Source organism: Saccopteryx bilineata, chromosome 7 (genome assembly GCF_036850765.1).
Source record: "Saccopteryx bilineata isolate mSacBil1 chromosome 7, mSacBil1_pri_phased_curated, whole genome shotgun sequence".
In the NCBI taxonomy this organism is placed as follows: domain Eukaryota; kingdom Metazoa; phylum Chordata; class Mammalia; order Chiroptera; family Emballonuridae; genus Saccopteryx; species Saccopteryx bilineata.
The window spans coordinates 84,585,502-84,611,703 of record NC_089496.1 but is presented as its reverse complement, the minus strand read 5'-3'; the positions used below and the strand labels follow the sequence as shown (position 1 = coordinate 84,611,703).

The window sequence follows — 26,202 nt, the reverse complement described above, 5'->3', positions numbered from 1 at the left end:
TAGCTTATAGATAATAAATATTTATCACAGTTCTAGAGTCTGGGAAGTCCAGGATCCAGGTACCAAAAGGTGTGATGTTTGGTGAGGGTTTGCGTCCTGGCTGTGGCCTCACCTGGCGGAAGGGACAGAGACGGTCTCTTAGAACTCTTATGAGCACTAATGCCATTTATGGGGGGGGGGGAGGTACTCAACCTTCATAACCCCTGCACTTCCCAAAGCCCCCACTTCCTGATACCATCACATCGGGCATTAGGATTTCAACATCACAAACACTGAGCAGGCTGTATCATCTGGAAGCCTGCTGGGGGGCTGGGGAGTCTACTCCCACAATGACTCACACACATTGCTAGCAAGCCAGCACTGGCCATTGGCAGGAGGCCTCAGTTCCCCTCCATGCGGGCCTCTCCAGAGAGCTGCTTGTGTCCTGATGACATTATGGCTGGCTCCTCCCAGAGAGTGATCTGAGAGTAAGGAGGAAACTATATACATAAAAGGATCTTTTATGATCTAGTCTCGGAAATCATCCATCACTTCTGTCAGAGTCTATTCTTCAGAAGTGAGTTCCTAAATCCCACACACAATTAAGGGGGGAATTAAGCTAAAAGCTCCTGTAGACACATACCAGCCATACCAAACTGTGACACCCCCCCCCAGCCCAACAGCCTGCTCCTTCCTGCCTCTGGGCTTTTGCATATGCTGTTCCCACTGCTTAGAACGTACTTCCCTTATTTCCCTTTTCTGTCCGGTAAGTGCTGACTTTTCAGGACTGTTTGGAGTTCCTCTCCGCCTGTCAGTCAGAGCTGGTCACTTGCTTCTCTGAGCTTGCACATCTCTTTGGAAGTACTGCCCTCCAACAACTATGTAAGCTGGCGTGTGAGTCTTTGTAGTATCCCCAGCAGATGGTCAGCTCCCAGCATGCACTCGGTGCATGAAGGAATGGAGATTTTGTTTGCTGGTTTCCCCTGTGTCCTCCATGGGCTGCGAGTGTTTGAGGGGATTCTGTGCATCTCTGGTTATCTGCACACGTGAGCCCAGCAGTCACTGGTGGGTGTAGGTTTTCCATCAGGGCGCTCTGGTTCTGGGTGGGGCACCCACGTCTGCCTTGGCTCCTAGTTACTGTGACCATGAGCACCTGAGTGTGGGCCACCTCATTTACCTCTGTGCCCGCACAGCCCAGTGAAGTGATTTGCCTGTCAGATGACCCTGCCAGTGTCTCACTGCAGAATTGGGAGAGAGCAAGCCCGCAGACTGAGGGAACAGTAGAGCCGGTATCAGCTGTAGGGCCATGGTAGCTATGACTTGTGTAACGGAGAACCTGGGCTGGCCCCAGACGTGCAGCCAGGAGGTGGGGGAGCCGGGACTCAGACCGGCTGCTCGGAGCTCGGTCTCCGTGCTCTCTGGGCAGCACTTCCCTTTCATGTTTCAGCAGAAAAACCCGGGCAGAGGTGGTCCTGGCCGGTTGGCTCAGTGGTAGAGCGTCGGCCTGGCGTGCAGAAGTCCTGGGTTTGATTCCCAGCCAGGGCACACAGGAGAAGCGCCCATCTGCTTCTCCACCCCTCCCCCTCTCCTTCTTATCTGTCTCTCTCTTCCCCTCCCGCAGCCGAGGCTCCATTGGAGCAAAGTTGGCCCGGGCTCTGGGGATGGCTCCTCAGCCTCTGCCCCAGGCGCTAGAGTGGCTCTGGTTGCAACAGAGCGACGCCCCAGAGGGGCAGAGTATCACCCCCTGGTGGGCGTGCTGGGTGGATCCCGGTTGGGTGCATGCGGGAGTCTGTCTGACTGTCTATCCCGGTTTCCAGCTTCAGAAAAATACAAAAAAAAAAAAAAAAAAAAAACCCGGGCAGAGGGCCGGAAGCCCCCACAGCTCAGGGACAGTGGTGGGGAAGGGGTGCTGAGGGCCGTGTTCTCGGGGCTTGCAGGGAAGCCTGAGGCCCTTGGGGCGCATGAGTGACAGGAGGGAGAAGGTCAGCCCCGAGGGCCTGGTCTAGGAGAAGGGGCTGAGGTCTGCAGGACTGTCGGACACTGGGTCCCCCTCCTCGTCAACCTTGGGTAAAATATTTAGGTCCACTCTCTGCAAAATGGGTGAGCTAACAGTTCCCACTCCCTGGGCTGCCATGCAAGGGGAGGCACAATGACCGCACTGCCTGGGTCCAAATTCTGCAGCCACCGCCTGCCAGCTGTGTTCTCTTGAAGAGACTGTTTAACTTCTCTAGGCCTCCTTTTCCTCCTGGTGACATGAGGGCAGTAATAGCATTGCCTAGCAGGGGTCCCCAAACTTTTTACACAGGGGGCCAGTTCACTGTCCCTCAGACCGCTGGAGGGCCGGACTATAAAAAAAACTATGAACAAATCCCTATGCACACTGCACATATCTTATTTTAAAGTAAAAAAACAAAACAGGAACAAATCCAATATTTAAAATAAAGAACAAGTAAATTTAAATCAATAAACTGACCAGTATTTCAATGGGAACTATGCTCCTCTCACTGACCACCAATGAAAGAGGTGCCCCTTCCGGAAGTGTGGCGGGGGCCGGATAAATGGCCTCAGGGGGCCGCATGCGGCCCGCAGGCCGTAGTTTGGGGACCCCTGGCCTACGGTCAATGCAAGAATCAGGGGTGTTCACACACATGAAGTGCTGGGGCAGTGCGGCCTGGAGACGTGCTCAGAACATGATGGCAGTTGGTGCCACTGCTGTGGGAAGGTGTTGGTCAAATAAGTTTGTAAATATGATATTTGTTTGCTCGCTTGTGGTTTGCATTGGGGGCTGGGCAACGCCAGATACAGTGGTCTGTGAGGTTGCGGTTGGCCTTCCTGATCGGGAGGGGCCGCTGCCTTGCTAATGTTTACTGGAAGGGAGATTCTGCCCCATCACCGAGAGGTGCAGGAGGATTTCTTCTTTCTCCCCTCCCTGATCCCTTGCCCTCCATGGGGAAAGCAGGTTTTCTGCTTGGCTTTTCTTGTGGCTTGCCTGTCTTGGTGAGACACCAATAAACAGAATGGTGCACTATCCTCCGACTCTGCTGTTTCTTTACCGTGGTTCTGAATTGAATGAGAACCTGCATGTGAATGGCCACGAAAGGGCCGTTCTTACAGAAGGAAATTTCTTTTTTCTTTTTTTTTTTCTTTATTCATTTTTAGAGAGGAGAGAGAGAGACAGAGAGAGAGAAGGGGGGAGGAGCTGGAAGCATCAACTCCCATATGTGCCTTGACCAGGCAAGCCCAGGGTTTCGAACCGGCGACCTCAGCATTTCCAGGTCGACGCATTATCCATTGCGCCACCACAGGTCCAGAAGGAAATTTCTTACAGAAGGAAAGGGGCATTTGTAAACCTCTGTAGTGAAGAGGTTGAGAGAGGGACAGAGAAGCAGGTGGACATGTGCCAGAGGCCCAGTCTGGCCAGAGGAGCTGGAAGGAGGGTCCAGAAGCTGGCCTAGGCTCGCAGAGGCCAGATATTTGCAGGGTCCCCTACAACACCCCTCCCTCGCAGTGGGATATTACTAATGGGGAGGTGATGAAATCCTCAGTGATCTCTGTTCTCCAAGCCGCAGGGTAGGGACAGGGCACTGCAGCCCTTAGGCCAGCGTGCTCCAGTCCCCAACATGTGCCCAGGCTCTGAGTGGTCACTCTGCTGCCTACAGTCCTGAGACCAAGGAACTTGGAGTCAGACCCAGCCTAGAGTTCAGCACCTGGGTGGTCACCTACTGGCTGGGTTACCTGAGGTCTAAAGGTACTTCGTTGCAGAAAGTGAGCTTTTGGTACACTCGCCACATGTCCCTGGGTGTCTGCGCCCCCCCCCCCCAAGCCCATTCCTCCTTTGCCATCTCCTTGGCAACCCTGGAGGATGCAGCAGAGACTGAGATGACCCCTGTGCGTCTGGGAGCAGGGTTGGGGTCTGGCAGAGCTGGTCACACATGCCAAGCTTCTCCTTCCAATTGCAACCCCTCTGCCCAGAGCAGGGAAGGTAGCTGGGCTCCAAACACAAGCTCATTCATTTGTTATAAAGTAGCGTACCTTAATTCCGTGGGTTTACATAGAGACACCAAGGCAGGATACAGAAGAATCTTTAGGAGGAGATTTATTAATAAGCTGGCTGCATATGACTTACACGGGGTATAGCTAACCCAAATCGTGTGTCCCAAAAATAGTCTTGTAGCTAGTTATATAGACTTGATCACATATAGGTTGGGGGAAAAGGAGGGGGAGCATAATACAATAATTAATTATTAACACTCTTATAACATTCGTCTATAGGATCTATAAAAAACATTCCTACATATTAAAGCTTACAAGGTAACACAATAGTGATGTCATTTTACATATCAAAGACATTCACAAATCTTTTAGTGTCTACCTCCCATTCCTTTGTCTAGAGCAGTGGTCCCCAACCCCCGGGCCGCGAACCAGTACCAGTCCGTGGGCCATTTGGTACCGGTCCACAGAGAAAGAATAAATAACTTACATTAGCCTGACCTGTGGTGGCGCAGTGGATAAAGTGTCAACCTGGAAACGCTGAGGTTGCTGGTTCAAAACCCTGGGCTTGCCTGGTCAAGGCACATATGGGAGTTGATGCTTTCTGCTCCTCCCCCCTTCTCTCTCTCTCTCTCTCTCTCTCTCCCTCCCCTTTCTATAATGAATAAATAAAATCTTTAAAAAAATAACTTACATTATTTCTATTTTATTTCTATTTAAGTCTGAATGATGTTTTATTTTTAAAAAATGACCAGATTTGCCTGACCAGGCGGTGGTGCAGTGGATAGAGCATCAGACTGGGATGCGGAAGAACCCAGGTTCAAGACCCCGAGGTCACCAGCTTGAGCGTGGGTTCATCTGGTTTGAGTAAAAGCTCACCAGCTTGGACCCAAGGTCGCTGGCTCGAGCAAGGGGTTACTTGGTCTGCTGAAGGCCCGCAGTCAAGGCGCATATGAGAAAGCAATCAATGAACAACTAAGGTGTTGCAATGAAAAGCTGATGATTGATGCTTCTCATCTCTCTCCATTCCTGTCTGTCCGTCCCTGTCTATCCCTCTCTCTGACTCTCTCTCTGTCTCTGTAAAAAAAAAAAAAGACCAGATTCCCTCTGTTACATCCATCTAAGACTCACTCTTGACGCTTGTCTTGGTCACATGATACATTTATCCGTCCCACTCTAAAGGCCGGTCTGTGAAAATATTTTCTGACATTAAACCAGTCCGTGGCTCAAAAAAGGTTGGGGACCACTGGTCTAGAGGTTTATGTTACTCTCAGGATTCCAAAAAGGAAGAGAGAGTTAAAATCAGTGTAGGATATATAAATATTGTCTCTTATTGAAAGGGAAAGGAAGTTCTTCAGATAACCTTTATTCTTTCAGAGAACTATAGTTAAACTAAATGACCCAGTTGTCTTTGTAAGCCAGGAAGCTCCCACATCCTTCTCCCTCCACTCTCTAAAGAAAGGAGGGGGGGCAAGAAGCCTGATTTTTCCTCTTTAAAATGGCGTTGCCAATACTAAGTTTTACAGTTCTTTGGCAACTTACCACATTCCCCACTGGTTCCATATCCTGAGTCAGATCCTTGACTCATTTTAACGAGGTGCATGAGGCGGTTGAGTAGGAACATCAGTCTATAACATGAAACAGATATTTAACAGGTAGACTTGATGTTTTCATTAATAGTAATACAGTCAACTGAAGAAGCAAATGCTACTGATTAATTTCTTACAACCTGTACAAACCTTCTGCAACTTATATAAACCCTTAATTTTTATAAACTTTCTTCCTTTTTCTTTCAAAAGTATTAATATTTCTATATTTTATACCTTTTATTATCAAAACCATATAATTCCTTTTTCGTCAGAACTCTTAGTTTTAAAATTCTTAACCTTTAGTGACAACCAAGCTGGCAATAAGTAATTTTAGTTTAAAGTATACTTCCTTTTGGAGATATCCTCCCTCTAAGTAGCTAGTAATCATAGGTTAAGTGTAAGCACATATATATTTCCCATTTACATTGTGGCTTCCCTTCTAGCAAAGGGACTTATACCTCCCTTCTGTATGACTCACAGCAGTACATGCATCAAACCTGAAGACAACTTGTTCTGGCTTTCATTTGACCTCAGTTTCCCTCCTTCCTCAAAGTCTAATTAAAAGGAGGTCCTCAGTGAGTTTCTTCATGTATTAGCCGTATGTAGACCAACCAGCTTCCAGTTTGTGGCTGGAGCAGGGCATGCTGTCCTTCTCAGGGTCAACTTACAAGGGTTGGCGGGGTCAGTCTTTGCTGTCCACAAGGGTGTCTCTGCTGGGACTGCAGGCTTCAGCCGGCTCTGGTGAACCCAGGAGGGTATGCCTTCTACCTTGGCAGCAGTGGGAGTGGTCAGGTTCACGGTGTGTGGACCCGCCCACATGGGAGTCAGTCCTTGGGTGGTGTACTTCTTTACCCAGACTGAGTCCCCAGGCTGGAAAGGATGTTCCAGATCTCCTGGCAATGTCAGAAGCGCCTCTTGGACAGTCTTTTGAACAGCCTGCTGAGTAGTCTGCAGACCCTGTAAGCACTTAAGGAAGGAATGGTTTTTTGGGGTTTTTTTATAACTTTTTTTTTATAATTTATTTTTGGTATGTTGTGTTTCTATTTTTTTTTAATTTTATTTATTCATTTTTAGAGAGGAGAGAGAGGGAGAGAGAAAGACAGAGAGGGAGAGAGAGGAGAGAGAGACAGAGAGAGAGAAGGGAGGAGGAGCAGGAAGCATCAACTCCCATATGTGCCTTGACCAGGCAAGCCCAGGGTTTCGAACCGGCGACCTCAGCATTCCAGGTCGACGCTTTACCCACTGCGCCACCACAGGTCAGGCAAGGAATGGTTATTTAACTCAGCTTTTACTTCTCTGAGTTTTGGTAGTAAGGGAGGGGAGGTTCTGGGCTGACAGAGCTGAAATGAGCAATGGGGATGGCAACACAGCTGCTCCACGGATGGGATAGCAAGGAACTTTCTGGAAGAGGAAGGAGGAAGAGAGCTGTCAGCAGAGTTCGTGGAGGGTTGGGAGGGGCTTCAGGGAGTGGCTTCTACTCTGGGGGCTCCCTGCAAGACTCCAGTTATGGCCACCTCACACCAGCACCCACCCGGATAATGGGACACTCAAGGACAGACCCCCCAGGGGCCTCCTGGGACAGGCTGATGCTCTCAGTGACCTGCTGGCTGCTGGAGGACAGCAAGCGGCCAAAGGCATGCTGGGAGCGGCAGAACACTACCAGAAGTCTCGGGTGCCCACGGGCCCCCTGGCACTCCTGCCGTGGGGGGAGCGCCGGCTGGAGTCACGGTAGTTCTTGGTGAGCAGAGTGTAGAGAAAGGGGTTGATGCAGCTGTTGCTGTAGGTGAGGCAAGTGGTCAGGTAGTTGACGATGCGTGAGCTGCGGGGTGTGAGCGGCTGGGCACCAAGCTACTGGGCCAGCAGCTGACATTTCCAGAAGGGCATGAAGCATGCCCAGAAGAGCAGCACAATGTCCAGGATGAGGTGCAGCACTCTGGGGGTGGATAGCCGCCACATCTGTGGGAAGGAGGCCTGCTGCATGGAGAGCTGCCCGATGACCATGCCAGGCCCCACAGTGCTGGTCCCAAAGAGCAGTGTCAGGTAGGCACGGTGGGTGCTCTGGCCTCAGGCTGGCAGGCAGAGGCTCTTGTGTTCCGGATAGCCAGCGTCATGGGCGGCACCAGCAGCGGCGGCAGCAGCCACGTGCCAAGCGCCAGGACCTTGCGGTAGCCCTGGGAGCGCTGTGCGGAGTCCAGCGGCCTCAGCACTGCGGCATAGCCCTCACTGCTGGTGACAGTCAGGGTGAAGATGCTGGCATGCATAGTCAAGAAGTTCCTGAGGTTCGCAGGAAGCGGCACACGACTACCAGCGTGTGTGTACACTTTGCCTGCCACACTCCCCACGCCCATGACCAAGAGCACTGCTCCAACGGCACCTGTGACCACCAGGTCCTCCAGGGAGCTGGGTTCCGTCAGGCTGGCCCACGAGCTGTTGAGGGATGCGTTGGTGCGTTGGGGCGGCTGGACGGTTTGGGCACAGGGCTGACTCTCATAGCTGGCACAGGGGACCTGCTTGCAGGCTCTGGGCTCAGGGCCATCTCTGCTGCCTCACGCTGGACTTGAGGCTGGGGTGTGCTGTGACAGGGACATCTGTGGGTGACAAGCTTGTCCTTGGTCACCACGCAGCAGGTCAAGCTGCCGCGACCGCGCTTCTGCCAAAGCTTTGCCTTGCTCTGTACTGAGCGAACAAAAGAGGGCCGAGCTCTGTACGACCGGGTCCTGGTCGTCGCCGCCGCTCACCCAGCCGCCAGTTAGGAATGTGCCGAGGCCCCACGCCCACGCCAGATATTAATAACCTGGGGAGTAGGTGTCAGGAAATGGGGTGCTGAGGGGCACGCCAGGAGGAGCTTGCGCTGATTGAAGGGAAGACAGGATCGAAGGGAAGGCAGTGCTGTCGGCGCTGGAGGGGCGAGAGGGGGTGCACCTTGCCCTGAGGAGGGCCACTTTTCACAGGTTTTTAAAAACAAATTTGGTTAAAGTTTCCTTTACGATTCAATTCATGCGTTCTACCTGCCCTGAACTTTGTGGCCTGTAGGCACAATATAATTTCCAATTAATTTCCAATTAATATTGAGTGCCTTTTCTACTAGATGTGAGATCTTCGATACAAATGCAGGCCCATTATTAGACCCAATATTAATGGGCAAGCTAAATCTGGGAATAATTTCATATAGCAATTTCTTAACAACTGTTATTGCACTCTCATTTCTAGTAGGAAAAGCTTCTACCTACTTGTCAATTACTTAAGTAAAATCTATTTCTAAATATTCACCTGGGAAAGTTCCTCTCTCCCTGTTTCTCTTTATAAATTCTTTACTTTGCTTAGTATTTATTTGGGCACAGACTAAACCAGGGGTCCCCAAACTTTTTACACAGGGGGCCAGTTCACTGTCCCTCAGACTGTTGGAGGGCCCGACTATAAAAAAACTATGAACAAATCCCCATGCACACTGCACATCTTATTTTAATTAATTATTTTTATTTATTTTTATTTTATTTTTTTACAGAGACAGAGAGAGAGTCAGAGTGAGGGATAGACAGGGACAGACAGACAGGAACGGAGAGATGAGAAGCATCAATCATTAGTTTTTTCGTTGCGCATTGCGACACCTTAGTTGTTCATTGATTGCTTTCTCATACATGCCTTGACCGCGGGCCTTCAGCAGACCGAGTGACCCCTTGCTTGAGCCAGTGACCTTGGGTCCAAACTGGTGAATTTTTGCTCAAACCCACGCTCAAGCTGGCAACCTCAGGGTCTCAAACCTGGGTCTTCTGCATCCTAGTCTGACGCTCTATCCACTGCACCACCACCTGGTCAGGCTGCACATCTTATTTTAAAGAAAAAACAAAACAAAACAGGAACAAATACAATATTTAAAATAAAGAACAAGTAAATTTAAATCAACAAACTGACCAATATTTCAATGGGAACTATGCTCCTCTCACTGACCACCAATGAAAGAGGTGCCCCTTCCGGAAGTGTGGCGGGGGCCGGATAAATGGCCTCAGGGGGCCGCATGCGGCCCCCAGGCCGTAGTTTGGGAACCCCTGGACTAAACACTCGGACATTATGCCTTCTGCAATGGATTCTAAGTCTGGCTTTTCTAGTTATTTCTTATTCTTAATTATTCCTTTCCTGCTGGCAAAATCTTTTTCTAATTGGTTGCGAATAAACCTTTGGCAACAAGGGTTCTTGTAAAGTTACTAAAATTTCCTAAAAACCCCACTGGTTTTAGGGCTACCTTATTGGTAGTATCATCAACTGCTTGGTTTTTCTTGAGTTTCTAGGGACTCTCCCTCTTTTGGTGCTCTGGACAGTGGATGATGGCCACTATTTCAGGGGAGCAGTCTCCTGCATTGTTGGGGTGAGGGTTTGAGCCTCACCTTTGTTAATTCTCCTGATGGCCTCTCTTTGACTGTGCCTGTCTTAGGTTATTCCTGCCTTCAGGAATCTTACCCGTCTTTGGCTAACCAGCCATCTTAGGGGCCAAACAGAGTTATGTGAGTGAGGGAGGAGCAATGTCCCTTCTGAATTGCTTAGTTTGATTTATTTATTTTTTTTAGCAGCTGATGATGCTATTTTTTTTATAAACTTATAATACATTTTTTTTCTCTAATTTCTAGAGCTGATTGCTATGTAAAGGCTAAGTTGACTGCCTTAGTATCTTCTCTGATCCTGGCTAACAGAAACTGATGGAAAGTGTCCAAAATTTCCTCACTTGCTTGGGTGCTAGAATCCCACTTTAAGGCAGGCAACCAGAAACATTTTCTTGAGGTGGTCTTGGTTGTCCTAAGTGGGCAGCGTATGTACAGTGCAGATTCTAACAGTCCTGTTAGGGCTCGAGGCTTCCCGAGAAAGGGGGTTCTGAGCTTTCTAATTCTATAGGTCACTTGGGAAGAAAAGATTTAAACTATTTCCTATTACATTTATACCTCAAATTCTAAAGATTTAGTTAAAAGCACCAACTGAAATGACCAATATTACATAAAATAAATCTTATATTCTACTTACTTGCAAATTCCTTTTATATTCCAAGAAAACATACCTTATTTATGCTATAATTTTATGCTCCCTAACAGATAATGTCTAAAAGCTCAAGAGAAGCAGATTTCTGTTCACATCCTTTAGCCCTTTCCATCTGGGTTCAGAACTTAAATGTTTCCTACTACCACAATTAGTCATCTCTTTTCTATTTTCTCCTTTCCACCTATTATGTTGAGAATTCTACTGTGAAGCCAATCAATAGTAATATTTGTCATTCTGGGTTTGGTGACCTAACATTGAACAATACTGCTTCAAAAATGATAATAAGCTGAACATTTATACACTATATAAAAAGATATCATTAATAACCATTACATTAATAATTATTATATATTTCCTAATATTTAAACCAAGATTTAAACATCACAGGGCTATAAAACAGCAAATAAAAAGGAGAATTAACAAAAGACTTTTTTTTTTTACAGTGACAGAGATTGTCATAGAGAGGGATAGATAGGGACAGACAGATAGGAACGGAGAGAGATGAGAAGCATCAATCATTAGTTTTTCGTTGCAACACTTTAGTTGTTCATTGATTGCTTTCTCATATGTGCCTTGACCGTGGGGCAGCAGCAGGCCAAGTAACCCCTTGCTCGAGCCAGTGATCTTGGGTCTAAGCTGGTGAGCTTTGCTCAAACCAGATGAGCCCGCGCTCAAGCTGGCGACCTTGGGGTCTTGAACCTGGGTCCTTTGCATCCCAGTCCAATGCCCTATCCACTGCACCACCGCCTGGTCAGGCAACAAAAGACTTTTGAAATAACATACACATTTCTAACATAGAAAAAAATATATATAAGGTCTACCAGAAAGTTCTGTCCGTTTCGGAATAAAACAAAATACAAATTTTTTTACAGTCAATAACTTTATTAAATAATATAATTGCCATTATTATTAATGATTTCTTGCCAGTGCGAGGGCAATTTGTATATCCCATTTTTGAAAAATGTTTTATCTTTTGATGTGAAAAGTTGAACCAGTGCTTGTTTGATATCTTCTTCATTTTTGAATTTTTTGCCCTTCAAAAAATTTTGTAAGGACAAAAACAAGTGATAGTCGGAGGGTGCTAAGTCCGGGGAATATGGTGGATGCGACAGACGTGCTTCTGTAGCATTTCTTCCTTGTTGAAATTTGTAAAAATTACAGTGACGTAAATGAACTTTATCAGTAGCCATGGGTACACTATGGCTTCACACATAAGACTAACGTGAATCAACTTTGTTTTAGTTAATTTGCTACGTCAGTATGTATACATTAAGTGATAAAAATAGAGAGGCACACATGCACCAAATAAACATGTGCTTATGTGTCGAAACTTGTTGCGATAGAAATGGACAGAACTTTCCGGTAGACCTTATTTATATATATTCCCCCCACACACACACACACAACAACAGATCCTTGTTACAAAAAGGAAGTCTTTGTATTTGGCAAACTATACAATTCTATATGCCTTATCATTAGTAAAAATTTAGTACAATTTTCAATAAGAGGATTGTAAACTACTATCCCAATGAACCACTGATTTACTGAGAAAAATAAGGAATGGTAAAAATGCACTCACTATTTGGTAACTACTCAGCTGGCAAAGAGATGCTAACCCTCTTTTTGACCCAGAGTGCTTTACACTGTTAAGTCAATATAAGGGAATCAGTCAGGGTGCCTGGGATTCCAGGTGTCCGAGGGGGAGCAGGTGCTGGGAGCTGTGCAGGAGTCACCACCTGGCACCGCTCCTTGGAGCATAAGTGAGCACAGAAAGCCCCCTGTTCCCTTTTCTTTCTCTAAGATTCTTCTAAAGAAAAGTTCTAATCTTTTAAATACTATTCCTACCCCATATCTTCCAAATGGGTAAAACTTCTTTTGGTCAGTAGATGGATATCTGAATATATACTTCCTCCAGTCACCCCACCCTTAGTCGTCCCCGCCACCTTATTCTAGCACCCTTTCCCCACTGCTCCACACACAGCATGTCCCAGCCCTGCCTCTCGATCTCCTCTCACTCAAACCGCTCACTTGCCAGCCTTCGCCCCCAGAGGCTGAAGAAACATTTCCCAGAGCGCATTCCTCAGCCCTCTCCTCCCATATGTAATGTCTGGGGCACTGATCTACAAAATTGAAACTGTCCAGGAAAATATAGGAATCTGCACACCAATAAAAAGGCAAGAAAGATAAGACAGATAATAACTAGCAATCAGAATAAAGGATGTTTGACTATAGAGATGTCAATCATCACACAAGAGCAGAAGCAGGAATCAGCAGAAGAGGACAGTTGCTTCAGGGTAGAAGTCAGACAGAGTGCCCTGAAGCCAGAGGTCTTGGATCCAAGAAAAGAGATTTAGTGGGTCTGGGGAAAGAGGCCCATACCATGAAATGTCACGAGAAATTTTTCAGACAAAGAAGATCTACAGTACAGACAATTTACCATTGAAGAATTTTTAATACTTCTATAAATTTTGCTAGTTTTATACTTTGCGGGCTCCGGTGGACAGCCGCTAAACCATATGAAGTTTACGAATTTTTATTCACTTTTGCCCTCTGGTTTTAAGCCAAAAATTTCCAATTGAAATTACACCAGAGTTTTTCCTGACAAAGAGAACTTACAAAACAGACAATTTACTATTTACATTTACACTTGACTTTTAGGCACACAGTTCAACAGACAAAGGAAGGGGTTCCCCATCAGGGGCCTCTCAGGTGCTCGCCTGGCCGCGTCCCTCACAGGAGCTTAGTTAGGCTCAGGCACCAGAGATCCCCACTCACACACCAATCACTCAGGGGTTTTAGACAGAAACAATAAAAGCAAAGAATGAGATCTCGACATGGACAGACAGCACAAAGGTGTCCCTGGAAGTCCGAGGCAGGACTGATTAACTCAGTCCCCACTAATGTCTTCCTAGAGCACAAACAAATGTCCCCACTGATGTCTTTTCCTGAGAGCACAAATAAATGTGACCCAGAAAAGCCTGAGGCAGGACTCAAACTCTCCATCGACGTCTCAGTCTTGGAGAGCCCATTGCGTGAGTTAGATTGCATCCGATCCTCATGCAGTAGTTCCAAATCGACTAGTCACAAACAGAAAAGCTAGAATTCAGTCAAGCAAAAGATTTGCTTTATCTACCTCCAGAGGTCAGAATTTTACACTCCTCGATTTCTCTGCTGGATCGTTGAATTTGGGGACCGGGGGATGTCTGCCAAAGAGTTGTCCGAACCCCACAGGAAAACGAGAGCCCTGGAATGTCTCAGGGGGCGCCCCTTCTCGAGATCCAGCAGGGTCAGGCAACCCTCTGGAGAGGCCAGCTGGTCCAGGTGTCTCTACCCAGTGACACAGAACACCGGTATCCTGGACGAGCCCCCAAATGTTATAAAGTAGCATACCTTAATTCCGCGGGTTTATGTAGAGACACCAAGGCAGGAGACAGAAGAATTTTTAGATTTATTAATAAGCTGGCTGCATATGACTTACATGGGGAGTCCTGCTAACCCAAATTGTGTGTCCCAAAAATAGTCTTGTAGCTAGTTATATAGACTTGATCACATATAGGTTGGGGGGAAAGGAGGAGGAGCATGATACAATAATTAATTATTAAAAAGCTTATAACATTCGTCTATAGCAGTGATCCTCAACCTTTTTTGGGCCACGGACCGGTTTAATGTCAGAAAATATTTTTACGGACCGGCCTTTAGGGTGGGATGGATAAATGTATCACGTGACTGAGACAAGCATCAAGAGTGAGTCTTAGACAGATGTAACAGAGAGAATCTGGTCATTTTTTAAAAATAAAACATTTTTCAGACTTACATATAAATAAAACAGAAATAATGTAAGTTATTTATTCTTTCTCTGTGGACTGGTACCAAATGGCCCATGGACTGGTACCGGTACGCGGCCTGGGGGTTGGAGACCACTGGTCTATAGGATCTATAAAAAACATTCCTACATATTAAAACTTACAAGGTAACATAATAGTGATGTCATTTTACATATCAAAGACAATCACAAATCTTTTAGTGTCTACCTCCCATTCCTTTGTCTAGGTATATGTTACTCTCAGGATTCCAGGAAGGGAGGAAGAGTTAAAATCAGTGTAGGGCCTGACCTGTGGTGGCGCAGTGGGATAAAGCGTCAACCTGAAACACTGAGGTCGCTGGTTCGAAACCCTGGGCTTACCTGGTCAAGGCACATATGGGAGTTGATGCTTCCTGCTCCTCCCCCTTCTCTCTCCCTTCCTCCCTTTCTCTCTCTCTCTCTTTCTCTCTCTCATTCTCTCTCCTTTCTGAGAAATTGAATAAAGTCTTTAAAAAAAAGTCTAAAATCAGTGTAGGATATGTAAATATTGTCTCATTGAAAGGGAAAGGAAGTTCTTCAGATAACCTTTATTCTCTCAGAGGACTATAGTTAAACTACATGACCCAGTCGTCCTTGTAAGCCAGGAAGCTCCCACATCCTTCTCTCTCCATTCTCTAAAAAAAGGAGGGGGCAAGAAACCTGACTGCTCCTCTTTAAAATGGCGTTGCCAATACTAAGTTCTACAGTTCTTTGGCAACTTACCACACATTCATTCAGGGTCTTGGTGTGCCAGGCATTGTCACGGGTCCTCAGATGCAGCTGTGACTGGTCCTGCTGTCCAGCTCACCTGACCTCCCTGACTCATCAGGGCCCTCTGGAGAAATCTCTTCTGACCAGTGTTTTTCTTCCTTTGGCTTGATCTTCACAGGGACCTGAGTGAGAACACCATCCAGGCCATCCCTAGGAAGGCTTTTCGTGGAGCTACAGACCTCAAAAATTTGTGAGTACAGACCTGGGATGGAAAGGGATGGGGTTGGGGGCTGCAGGGCCGCCCCTGGCAGTATCCTTGTGGATCTCCCCAAGCCCTGGGTTCCAGGGAGCTAAGAAGCTGGGCTCTGGGCTCTGCGGGGGCTGGTGCCAGCATGGTCTTCTGGAGTCTGAGGAAACAGGCAGCGTTTGAGGACCCGGATATCATGAACTGCGTCCCGAACTGTGGGCTGCTGGGGTGATGGTCTCGGTCTGTTTGAATGTCTATCTCTGTGCTCTTGCCCTGCGGTGGACTGGGAGAGCTGGGCTTGACTCACTTACTGTATAAGCTACTGTAAGTCAGTTCTCTTCACTGAGCCTCAGTATATTGTTCTATAAAATGAGGATATCACACTTCACAGGCTTATTCTGAGGTTTCAATGAGATAGGCAATGTGCTTTGTCAAGTGTAATTTAAATGTAATAGTTTATTCTTATTCAATTTTTTCTGCTCCAGGCTTACCACCTCCCCCAGGAGGTCTGACTGTAGTGGGAAGGCAAATGACTGGCATGCTTGTCACTCCCTGACCCCAACCCCGAACCCCCTTGCCCAACAGACATCCATAATTGATCGGTACATTCTTTCCCAAGGAGCCCAGATCTAGTGTGTTCTGTGACGGAGGTGCCCAGGGAGCCGCAGCTAGTCGCTCTGGCTTGGCACCGAGGCTGACATCTGTCTCAGCCCGGCTGCCATCGCTGCTGTGATGGGCTCGTTTTTCAGCTGCCAGTACCCCCGAGGTGGTCTCCAAAATGGGGCAGGGGGCCGGCTCCTCAGGAGATATGCAAGGCTATGTAAAAGGAATGTAGTAAAACTTTTATAATTTATTGTTTTAACTGAAGTAAGGAATAATTTAAGCTCTCGTTATTTCCTGCTTGGATTGACACATTGGTACTGAACAGATGATGAGGTAAGGTCTCTCTAAATGGAAGGGTCGATGAAAACGTGTGGACACTCCTGCTCAGCAGCGTGCCCTCCTCTCTGTGCTCTTTCTTTGCTTCACAGGCAGCTGGACAAGAACCAGATCAGCTGCATTGAGGAGGGGGCCTTCCGGGCTCTTCGGGGGCTGGAGGTGCTGTAAGTAACACGGGAAGGGAAGCCGAGGCTCAGAGAGGGTCCAGCTAAGGCAGGTGCCGAGCCTGGGGGGCTAGAGCTGGGGGCCCTGCTGTGGCACAGGAGGCAGGAGGCTTGGGAGGCGGGTTGCAGGCCCTCCTAGACTCACGTTCAGGTTCACGAAGTCATCGTGCCTCCAGCAGTGTGGCCCAGGTTATCCTGCTTGTGATGACCCCCGGGGCCATGGCTGTGTCTTCCGGGAATTTCTGAGCTGTGACTGACTTGTCTAAGCCCCACCCTTTCTGTAAGCCAGCCCAAGCTGTTCCTCTCCCTGCTCCTTCTGTCCTGCCAGACTCAGAGTGTACGGTGCCTCAGCTCAGGGTGTTCCCCGAGGGCGGCTCGTGTCTCCTGCGGGGCAGAGCCCCTGGGTCCAGCCCAGCGCCGGTCCAGCTCGAGGGTGGACCAGGGGACACAACAGGAGGGTCTGTCCCTTTGTCAGAGAGAAGCTCTGCTCCCCCCCCCCATCACTTTCTGCTGGAGAGACACTAACTGACTGGTTTCCCCAACAGGACCCTGAACAACAACAACATCACAACCATCCCTGTGTCCAGCTTCAACCACATGCCCAAGCTACGGACCTTGTGAGTCGGCCCTGGTGGCTGGTGCCAGGGCCGTGGGAAAGGGACGGGGGCTTCCACAGGCGGGGGGCGGGGAGCTCCTTCTCCACACCCCCGGCCAGCCCGGATGGGCTGATTGGAGTTGGAATCAGGGGAGGTCATCTGAAATGAAAGGATGTTGAATGTCATTTCTATTTGATTTTTTTCTTGGAAAACAAATGATTTCTTTTTGAGTTTCAAAATGAGTTACATGATTTGGGACAGGGGGTCTGCATGAGTTCAGGCAGGTGATCGATAGCAGCAGGGCAAAATCCAGCCTTGGGGGCACCCCACGCACCCTGGGCGGGAAGGGGCAGCTGCTGGGGACTTCTCTGCTGCTGCGGAAAGTCCCCAAGTCGGAGCTGAGGGCCGACTGCGCAGAGACTGTGCTTGGGTCCCAGAGCAGCCCTGGGCTCGGCCTCTCCTGGGTGGGGGGGTTCCCGCTCTTCGGCTGGGGTCTGGAGGCTCAGGGGGGTTGTGAGCGACCCTGTCCCCCTGCAGCCGCCTGCACTCCAACCACCTGTTCTGCGACTGCCACCTGGCCTGGCTCTCGCAGTGGCTGAGGCAGCGGCCGACCATCGGGCTCTTCACCCAGTGCTCGGGCCCCGCCGGCCTGCGCGGCCTCAACGTGGCCGAGGTCCAGAAGAGCGAGTTCAGCTGCTCAGGTGGGTGCAGGCCCATTGGGGCTCTTGACTGCCCATCTTGACTGCCTATTACTGCCTCCCGCTGCCACCCCCCATCTTATTCCCTGCCATTACTTCCTGTCACCACCACATGGTAACATCTAGCCCACCGATTACCTCCGGCCTGTCTGTCTCCGTCACCCCCTGTCCTTGCTGCCATCACCTCCTTCCCCCGCCCTTCACCTCCTGTCCTTATCCATCATCTCCTGGACCACCCATCATCTCCTGTCCTTACCCATTATCTTCTGTCCCTATCCATCGCCTCCTGTCCCTACTCATCACCTCCCTTCTTTACCCATCACACCTGTCTTGATCTGTTACTTCCTTTGTCCACCCATCTTTCCTCCTGTCAATCCATTGTCTCCTGTCCCCACCCATCACCTACCTCCCCTTCCTTCTTGCTTTCACTCCTTTGTCCCTCCTGCCCTGACTCATGTTCTCTTCCTCTGCCCCATTGCTTTCTTCCCCATTGTCCCCTTCTGTCCCATCCCCTTTCTCTTTTCTTATTACTGCCTCCTAGCCCTCACCAGTCCCCTCCCATCCCACCCCTTCCTGTTACTCCCTCTTCCCTTCTGTGCTTGCCTCACCCCTGCTACCTTGAAAAGCCATTGAATTGGCCCATCTAGCTTCAGCTTGAGATGAGGTGGACTCCAGAGTAGTCTGTGCCCCCCTTCTTCCACCTGGGGTCCTGTGAGAGCCTCCTGACTGCCCACCCCACTTTCTTTCTGGCTCCGTCAATGTCCATAGTGCAGCCAGAAAGACCTAAAAGGACCCACAAGTCTGGGCAAATTACTGCTGCTCCGTATTCACTGGTGACCCCTGCTTCTGAGAGAGTCCACACTGTCCTCAAGCTCCGTAAGGCCGGGCCAGGGCCACCTCAGCCTCCCCCGCAGCGCCTAGGCCTTTGCACCCCATGAGTCCCCGCTGGGCTGGGCTCGCTCTGCCCTTCCCGGAGCAGGCGCCTGCCACCCCGATCTTCTCGCAGGCTGCACCTGTTAGTACCCTTTCCCCACCTGTTGCCTGCTGACTCCTCCTCACCCCGCAGAGCTCGGGGAGCCTTCTCTGGTCCCTGATAGACTGTAAGCTCCACTAGCATGTGGAATACACAGGCCGTGGTTTCTGGCCGTAGCCCCAGCCCTCTGCCTGTGCTTGGCAGAGAGAGATGCTCTGAGAATGCTTGCTGAGTGAATGAGTGGCTCTCAGACTCACAGCAGAGGAATAGGCTGCCCATGGCTCCCAAGCCTGTGGACTCGGAGCCTGCCAACCACGCAAAGCTGAGGAAAAAGCGTCTCCTGGGCTCGGCTTCCTCCTCACCTTGAGGCTCCCTCCGCCATCGCTGGCTGCACCCGGGACTGCTCCGAACACTGCTGTGCTCAGGGCTGCTGTGTGTGCATGTGTGTGTACAGGCTACGTGAGGGTGTGAGCGTGTCTGTGTGAGTGTGAGGGTGCCTGGGCAGGGGGTAGGTGTGTGGGATGTGGGGGTGTGGGGCGTGTGTGCACACATGGGCGTGTGTGTGGGGTGTGGGGGTGTGAGGCGTGTGTGCACACATGGGCATGTACTGTGTGAGGAGCGCCAAGGTCCACGCCGGCCCCTGAGTCTCTGCAGCTGCACAGGTTGTAGGAAGAGGAACGGCTTATTCACTCGGGTGATTCTTATCTTGAAATGAAACCTTTTTCGCATTTAGAATACCTTAGTTTCTCTATTAAGGCATTTATTTTCTCCTCTGCAGTCTGTTCACCCTGGCAAGCCCTCGTCTGAGAAGAGCACTTGCAAAATTTGTCAGAAGTCCTTGTAACTTTGTCTTCTTTGATCTTGGCGCCTACCCTTTGAGGGGAGCCAAGGAAAGGATTAGAGCAGGCATCCCCAAACTACGGCCCGAGGGCTGCATGCGGCCCCCTGAGGCCATTTATCCAGCCCCCTGCCACACTTCCGGAAGGGGCACCTCTTTCATTGGTGGTCAGTGAGAGGAGCATTGTATGTGGCGGTCCTCCAACGGTCTGAGGGACAGTGAACTGGCCCCCTGTGTAAAAAGTTTGGGGACCCCTGGTAGAGGCTAAAGCACTGGTGGGAGTGTAGATTGTCTGGGCCACTTCACACATCTGTTAAACAGAATCTACGAAAGCCCGACGTATGTCTACTCGTGACCCTGCAAGCCCACTGTCCACTGCGGGGTATATGCACGTGCTCGCAAACACTCGGCTAGAAATATATGTCCAAGGCAGCTTTCTTTTCTTTTCTTTTCTATCTTTTCTTTTTTTTTTTTTTTACAGAGACAGAGTCAGAGATAGGGACAGAAAGACAAGAACAGAGAGATGAGAAGCATCAATCATCAGTTTTTCATTGCGACACCTTAATTGTTCATTGATTGCTTTCTCATATGTGCCTTGACTGTGGGCTTTCAGCAGACCAAGTAACCCCTTGCTTGAGCCAGTGACTTGGGTCCAAGCTGGTGAGCTTTGCTCAAGCCAGATGAGCCGGCGCTCAAGCTGGCGACCCCAGGGTCTCGAACCTGGGTCCTCCGCATCCCAGTCCCAGTCCAACGCTCTATCCGCTGCACCACCGTCTGGTCAGGTGGCAGCTTTCTTCATAACAGCACAGAGCTGGAGACAACCCAGATGTCCACCAACAAGAGCGTGGACTAGCTTATTATGACTTCTCTACACAATAGAATACCAGTTAGAGTTAAAAAAGAACAGGCCTGACCTGTGGTGGCGCAGTGGATAAAGCGTCGACCTGGAAATGCTGAGGTTGCCGGTTCAAAACCCTGGGCTTGCCTGGTTAAGGCACATATGGGAGTTGATGCTTCCAGCTCCTCCCCCCTTCTCTCTCTCTGTCTCTCCCTCCTCCTCTCTAAAATGAATAAAAAAATAAAAAGAACAAACCACTGATACACACGCAACATGGATGAATCTCAAAGATTTTCTATTGAGCAAAAGAAGCCAGACACGAGAACCTGGTGTCTGATTTTGTTTATGTGAAGTCCACCAATAAGCAGAACAAATCTTTGGTGCTAGATCTCAGAATAATGGTTACCTTGGGGAAGGGGAAGATGAGCTTTCTTGAGTGATAGAAATGTTCCATGTTTGGGGGACAATTTTGTGTATCCAGAATTAGAAATCAGTCCGCTGTACGCTTAAGACAGTACATGCTATATAACTTACCCTTCAGTTACAGTAATTTATCAGACACGGGGCTTCATCCTGGTTTCTGCGCCTATCAGCTGTGGACATCTATTTTCCACAGATTAATTAATATCAAGGGCTCTGTTTTCTTACCTGTAGAATGGCCACAATAATATCATGCTCCTGCTAGGGTGAGAAGCAGGACTAAGGGAAGTACTGCATGTACAACACCTATCGCAGCGTGTGGCCCGGAGGAAGAGCTAAGCGAACCTGGTCCTTGTCGTCCTTCAGTGACGGACAAGGAGACTTAGGCTCGAAAGTGCTGAGTGACTTGGATGAGAATCCGTAGCTTCAGAACTTAGGCTAGAATCTTTTAGCATGTAAATCATACTTTCATGCAGCGCATTAGGTTCAGATTCAAGTTTAGCAAACATCTAACAAGCACCTCTACGTGCCAAGTGCCTGTAGAGTGACATCGGAGCTCTTGACAATCGCTGGTTCCCCCTCATTCAGAGAAACACCATGTGTCCCATCCTTACACATCAGTCTGTCTCCAGAGGGAGGTGCTGACATGGGGCACCTGAGGTCACAGCCCACTGTTTCTGCAGGCCAGGGGGAGGCAGGGCACGTGCCCTCTTGCACCCTCTCTTCCGGCTCCTGCCCAGCCATGTGTACCTGCAGCAACGGCATTGTGGACTGTCGTGGCAAAGGCCTCACCGCCATCCCCGCCAACCTGCCCGAGACCATGACGGAGATGTGAGTACAGGGCGGGAAAGGCGCGGGGCACGGTCCCTGGGACCAGGCCAGGCTCTGCGTCCAGTGAAAAGCTGGACAGGGACTACCCCAGGGCTTGCCCCGAGGCCCTTCAGTAAGAATGAAGAAGTCAGTTTGCTTTAGCCAGCTGAGCTCTCTGCTCAGGGCTGGGCAACTCTGGAGGGCTGAGAAAGGGTGTTCTCTGTGGTCCATCTGCCCAGCCCAGCTGGGTGAGTCTGCGAGAATTGGTTTCTTTGTCTCGGCATCATTCGTGGGCCCCTTTCAGCCATGCCAGCTCACATCACAGCAGCCTCCTTTCTCTGCCTGAGACAGTCCACCCACTCCAGACAGTGGGTGGAATCAGGGCAGGGAGACAAAGGGCCTGGTTTGGCTGGGTGAGCCCAGCAAGCAACAGGCCAGACTGGGTGACCTGGGTCCCCCCTCTGTGTTCTCTGTCTGCAGCCGCTTGGAGCTCAACGGAATCAAGTCCATCCCCCCTGGAGCCTTCTCTCCCTACAGAAAACTGCGGAGGATGTGAGTGCCTCCCGCTGCTTCCTCAGAGTTGGCCTGGGCAAGAGGACAGCCTTGGACTGGCAGCCATAGCGCCGGGCTGGCCCTGACTCTGCCTCTGACGACGGAGAGGGCCTGGACCAGCCACTGCCTGGTGTTCCTGCCCCTTAGCTGGCTCCTCTGCGACGTGGAGATGACAGTGGTGTGACCTCCTTGCAGGGTTGTTCTGAGGCCTGAACGTTGAGCCCGAGTCTGGCACGTGACCAGAACTGTCATCCTGTCATGTCAGCTTGGGCACCAACAGGAGCCACTCTAGACATACACGGGGATGTAAGGGACAGCTGGGAGGCGGGGGAAAGCCTGGTCATACAAACCAAAGCTGGAGTGTTCTGCCCACGCACGACCCTCAGACTGCAGGGGGAGAGAGTAGCCATGGGTTTTTCTGATGGATGGGACAACGGGCCCCTCACTTTTCTATTTCAAAGAAGCCCTGCCCTCTGGGATGTAGAGGTGGCCAGGCAGGGCTTGGTGGCCGCTGAGGGGTTCAGCCACCCTCTCTCCTGCTCACTGTGCAGAGACCTGAGCAACAACCAGATCGCAGAGATCGCGCCCGATGCCTTCCAGGGCCTTCGCTCCCTGAACTCGCTGTGAGTAGTAGCACCAAGGCTCCTGCAGGGGCCCAGGGTGTCTCCAAGGAGGCCAGCAGGGCCCCAGGCCCTCGGGTGGGTGCTGGAGGGAGAGCAAAGTTCAGGGTTGCTATGCCCAGCACCCCCTTCCTCGCTGGTGGACCCTCTACATCTGGGAGGGGAGGAGAGAATGAAGGACTGAGTGCATGGGAAAGCTAGGAGAGCTGTTGCCCTGGCAACTGTGATGTTCTCCCCACCACGGTGAGGATTTTCCCAGGATTCCTTGCGACAGTCATCTGACCCAGCCCGGCTTTCATGTTGGGCCATGTTGAGGAGGCCAGCACCCCATGCTCCCACGCCTTCACCAACTCGCCCACAATGGCAGCAACCACCAGCTTCAGTCGTGACATCTGCCACACATGTATCTTTCATCCCAAACATGCTCTGATCCCAAATTGTGGTGGGTGGTGTAAAAACAGTGGTCTTCACTTGTCTCCACATTTCCCTTTCTCAAGGGTTTACCTGGGCGGGTAGGTGGTCTGTCAATACACAAAGCATCGTACAGCATCAGAAACTCATCTCAGGCCCTGGCCGGATGAGCCGGTTGGTGAGAGCATCGTCCCGAAGCACAGAGGTTGCCAGTTTGGTCCCTGATCAGGGCACATACAGGAAGAGATTGATATTCTTATCTCTCGTTCTCTCTCCCTAAAATCAATAAAATAGACATTAAAAAAATTAAAAACTTATCTCAGAAAAATAAAAATTAAATTCAGCAACACCAAAATAATTAATCTTGGAAATGTTACTCCCATGTCTCTTTCCAAGAACCCTTGCTTGACACCCCACTCCCGTGTTCACCCAGCCCCTCACTCTGAGGTCCCACGGCACTTTGTCTATACAGAGGGTGCACTCTGGGTGCTCTGCAGTCAGACGAGCTCCTCGTTGGCAGGGGCCTTTTGTTACTCTTGGGAATAGTGTTTTCTCTGGTCCCTCCGCAGCACTGGAGCACGCCTCACGTAGCCTAGGGTCCAGGGACGGGGAAAGGGATGGAACTCCCCGTTGATGGCTGCGGAAGGCGGCCAGATCACCCTCTTCTCTTGGAGTCGGGTCTGAGCTGGTGGACTTTTGTGAATGGCACTGCTTAGGCTGTGCAGTGCACAGCTTACACGGCTGTGTGTAACTGCCTGGTGATGGGTCACTGTCACTGGCTGAGGTTGGATCTTGGAGGTGGGCTGCCAAAATGCAGGGTTCTTTTTCTGAGAAGTGAATGACTCTCCTTCTCGACTGGTAGTGGCAGTAACCCCTCTACGTGGGTTTCTGTGGCTCATGGGTACCTTGTCACAGCCATCTTCTGTCAAATGGGAGCATTTGTGCTGAGGTCATGCAAATAGATCTCGTCGACAGTGCCCACTTTGGACGGCCCTGACCTTGAATCCCTGTATCAACTCCTGTCCCCTCTACTCCATTCTCCACACAACAGATCAGGGACCTTTCCAAGTAAGAACTTGATCATGTCTTAGAGGCTTCTTGGTGCTGGATGGGTGAAATTCAAGCTTCTGTTCCATTTGTTTCCTCCACTCAAGCCACACTTCTTTCAACAGTCTCCTTTTGAGTCCCAGATCAAGTTAACTTCCCATGAGGTTCCCTGAAGGGTCCCCTTTCCAGGTTTTGTGGAATCCATGTGTGAGGGTAGGGAGTAAGCACTGTGCCCACAGTAATGGGGGTGAGGGCTACCAGAAGCCCATAGGGTACTTTTGTGCAAACTAAGAACAGGCGACTCTTTCTTAACCACTTTACTGCCATCTGCTGGCCACTTGTTAAACCTACACTGCTACAGTGGCTTAGTAGTGGTGCCCAGTCTGGCGGGCTGTCCTCTGACTCTCCCTTTCTGCTGTATTTTCTCCAGGGTCCTCTATGGGAACAAGATCACAGACCTCCCTCGGGGTGTGTTTGGAGGCCTGTACACCCTACAGCTCCTGTAAGAATCCATCTGACGGTGTGCTTGGGCGGGACACTGGGAGGGAGCCAGAAAAGGGGGTCCTTGGGTTACAACACAGTTCTGTTCCTGTGACAGTGACGTAACCTGAATTTTGGTGTAGGTCAAAACATACCCTACTAGCCTAAGTCACTTACCTATTCTAACAGAGTTGTAAAATCATCATCTAGAACAGGGGTAGTCAACCTTTTTATACCTACTGCCAACTTTTGTATCTCTGTTAGTAGTAACATTTTCTAACTGCCGACCACCAGTTCCACAGTCTTGGTGATTTATAAAGTAGGGAAGTAACTTTACTTTATAAAATTTATAAAGCAGAGTTACAGCAAGTTAAAGCATATAATAATAATTACTTACCAAGTACTTTATGTCGGATTTTCGCTAAGTTTGGCAGAATAAATCTTTATAAAACAACTTGCTATAGTTAAATCTATCTTTTTATTTATACTTTGGTTGCTCCACTACCGCCCACCGTGAAAGCTGGAATGCCCACTAGTGGGCGGTAGGGACCAGGTTGACTACCACTGATCTAGAACGTAAAAACACAACTAAGCCACAGAAAAAGGAAGAGGCCATAAGTATACTGCACTGTACACTGACTGTACTGCATATTCTTCCACCATGCACAACCAAACTAGTTCGCCCACATGGTTCGTAAGTATGACGCTAATGGCCTAAGCGGAAACACTCATGTCTCAATTTTTTTGTTTTTATGACAGTAAGCGTCGTAAACTCAAAACGTATGTCGAGACTGTTGTAACCCGAGGACCCCCTGTATTCCTCTGGCCTTTCAGAGTGGTCTTTATGACCTCTTCGGAGTGTGGGGCTCACTTGAGGCAAGGAGCTTGGAGAATGGCAGACGCAGTAGGGCTGTGAGAGGCTCTGGGGCTCTGCAGAGGCCAGAGAGGGAGGGAGAGGCGACTAAGAGCTGATCGCTGGATGCCAGAGGCGCATGGCTAAGGAGGTCAGCATGGCTGGGGTGGGAGATGCCCTGCAGGGGAATACTCAGGCCAGCTCAGCCTCCTTGAACCAGGAGAGTTCAGGCAAGTGTTCTCTCTCAGGACACAAGAGGCACGGAACCCAAGTGCTCCATCTCAGCTGCCTAGGGAACCCAGCAGAACTCGAGGAAGAAGGAGAAGCCTCCCAAATGCCTTTGGGACGTGACTTTGCCACTGTGCGTTCTGATTTATGAGAATGCCATGGGGCACCTCTAGCAGTTCTTTGAGAGAGAGAAGAAGGGTGGCTAAGCCCGTCCCTGTGCACGGAGAAGGCAGTCAGGGTTCTTGACTCTTCTGCATGGAGTGGACACCCAGAGGGCCAGATCTCCTGTGCCTGCTCGGCACCTGCGAAGGTGCCCAGGGCATGTCGATGAGTCTGATGCTGTGTCTCTACCC

The 26,202-nt window shown here is 49.8% G+C and overlaps 1 protein-coding gene and 1 pseudogene across 1 annotated transcript in view; one reads left to right on the top strand and one right to left on the bottom strand.

The window, feature by feature from the left end:
* The window catches only part of SLIT1 (slit guidance ligand 1), a 200,288-nt gene that overhangs the window by 119,701 nt on the left and 54,385 nt on the right, over nucleotides 1-26,202 (top strand). Inside the window, exons 5-12 of the mRNA XM_066240548.1 lie at nucleotides 15,314-15,385; nucleotides 16,414-16,485; nucleotides 17,031-17,102; nucleotides 17,619-17,782; nucleotides 21,532-21,679; nucleotides 22,139-22,210; nucleotides 22,762-22,833; nucleotides 24,719-24,790. Of these exons, the coding sequence (XP_066096645.1) occupies nucleotides 15,314-15,385; nucleotides 16,414-16,485; nucleotides 17,031-17,102; nucleotides 17,619-17,782; nucleotides 21,532-21,679; nucleotides 22,139-22,210; nucleotides 22,762-22,833; nucleotides 24,719-24,790 (744 nt within the window). The remainder of the gene's footprint in view (nucleotides 1-15,313; nucleotides 15,386-16,413; nucleotides 16,486-17,030; nucleotides 17,103-17,618; nucleotides 17,783-21,531; nucleotides 21,680-22,138; nucleotides 22,211-22,761; nucleotides 22,834-24,718; nucleotides 24,791-26,202) is intronic.
* On the bottom strand, nucleotides 7,063-8,094 carry LOC136310668 (urotensin-2 receptor-like; annotated as a pseudogene).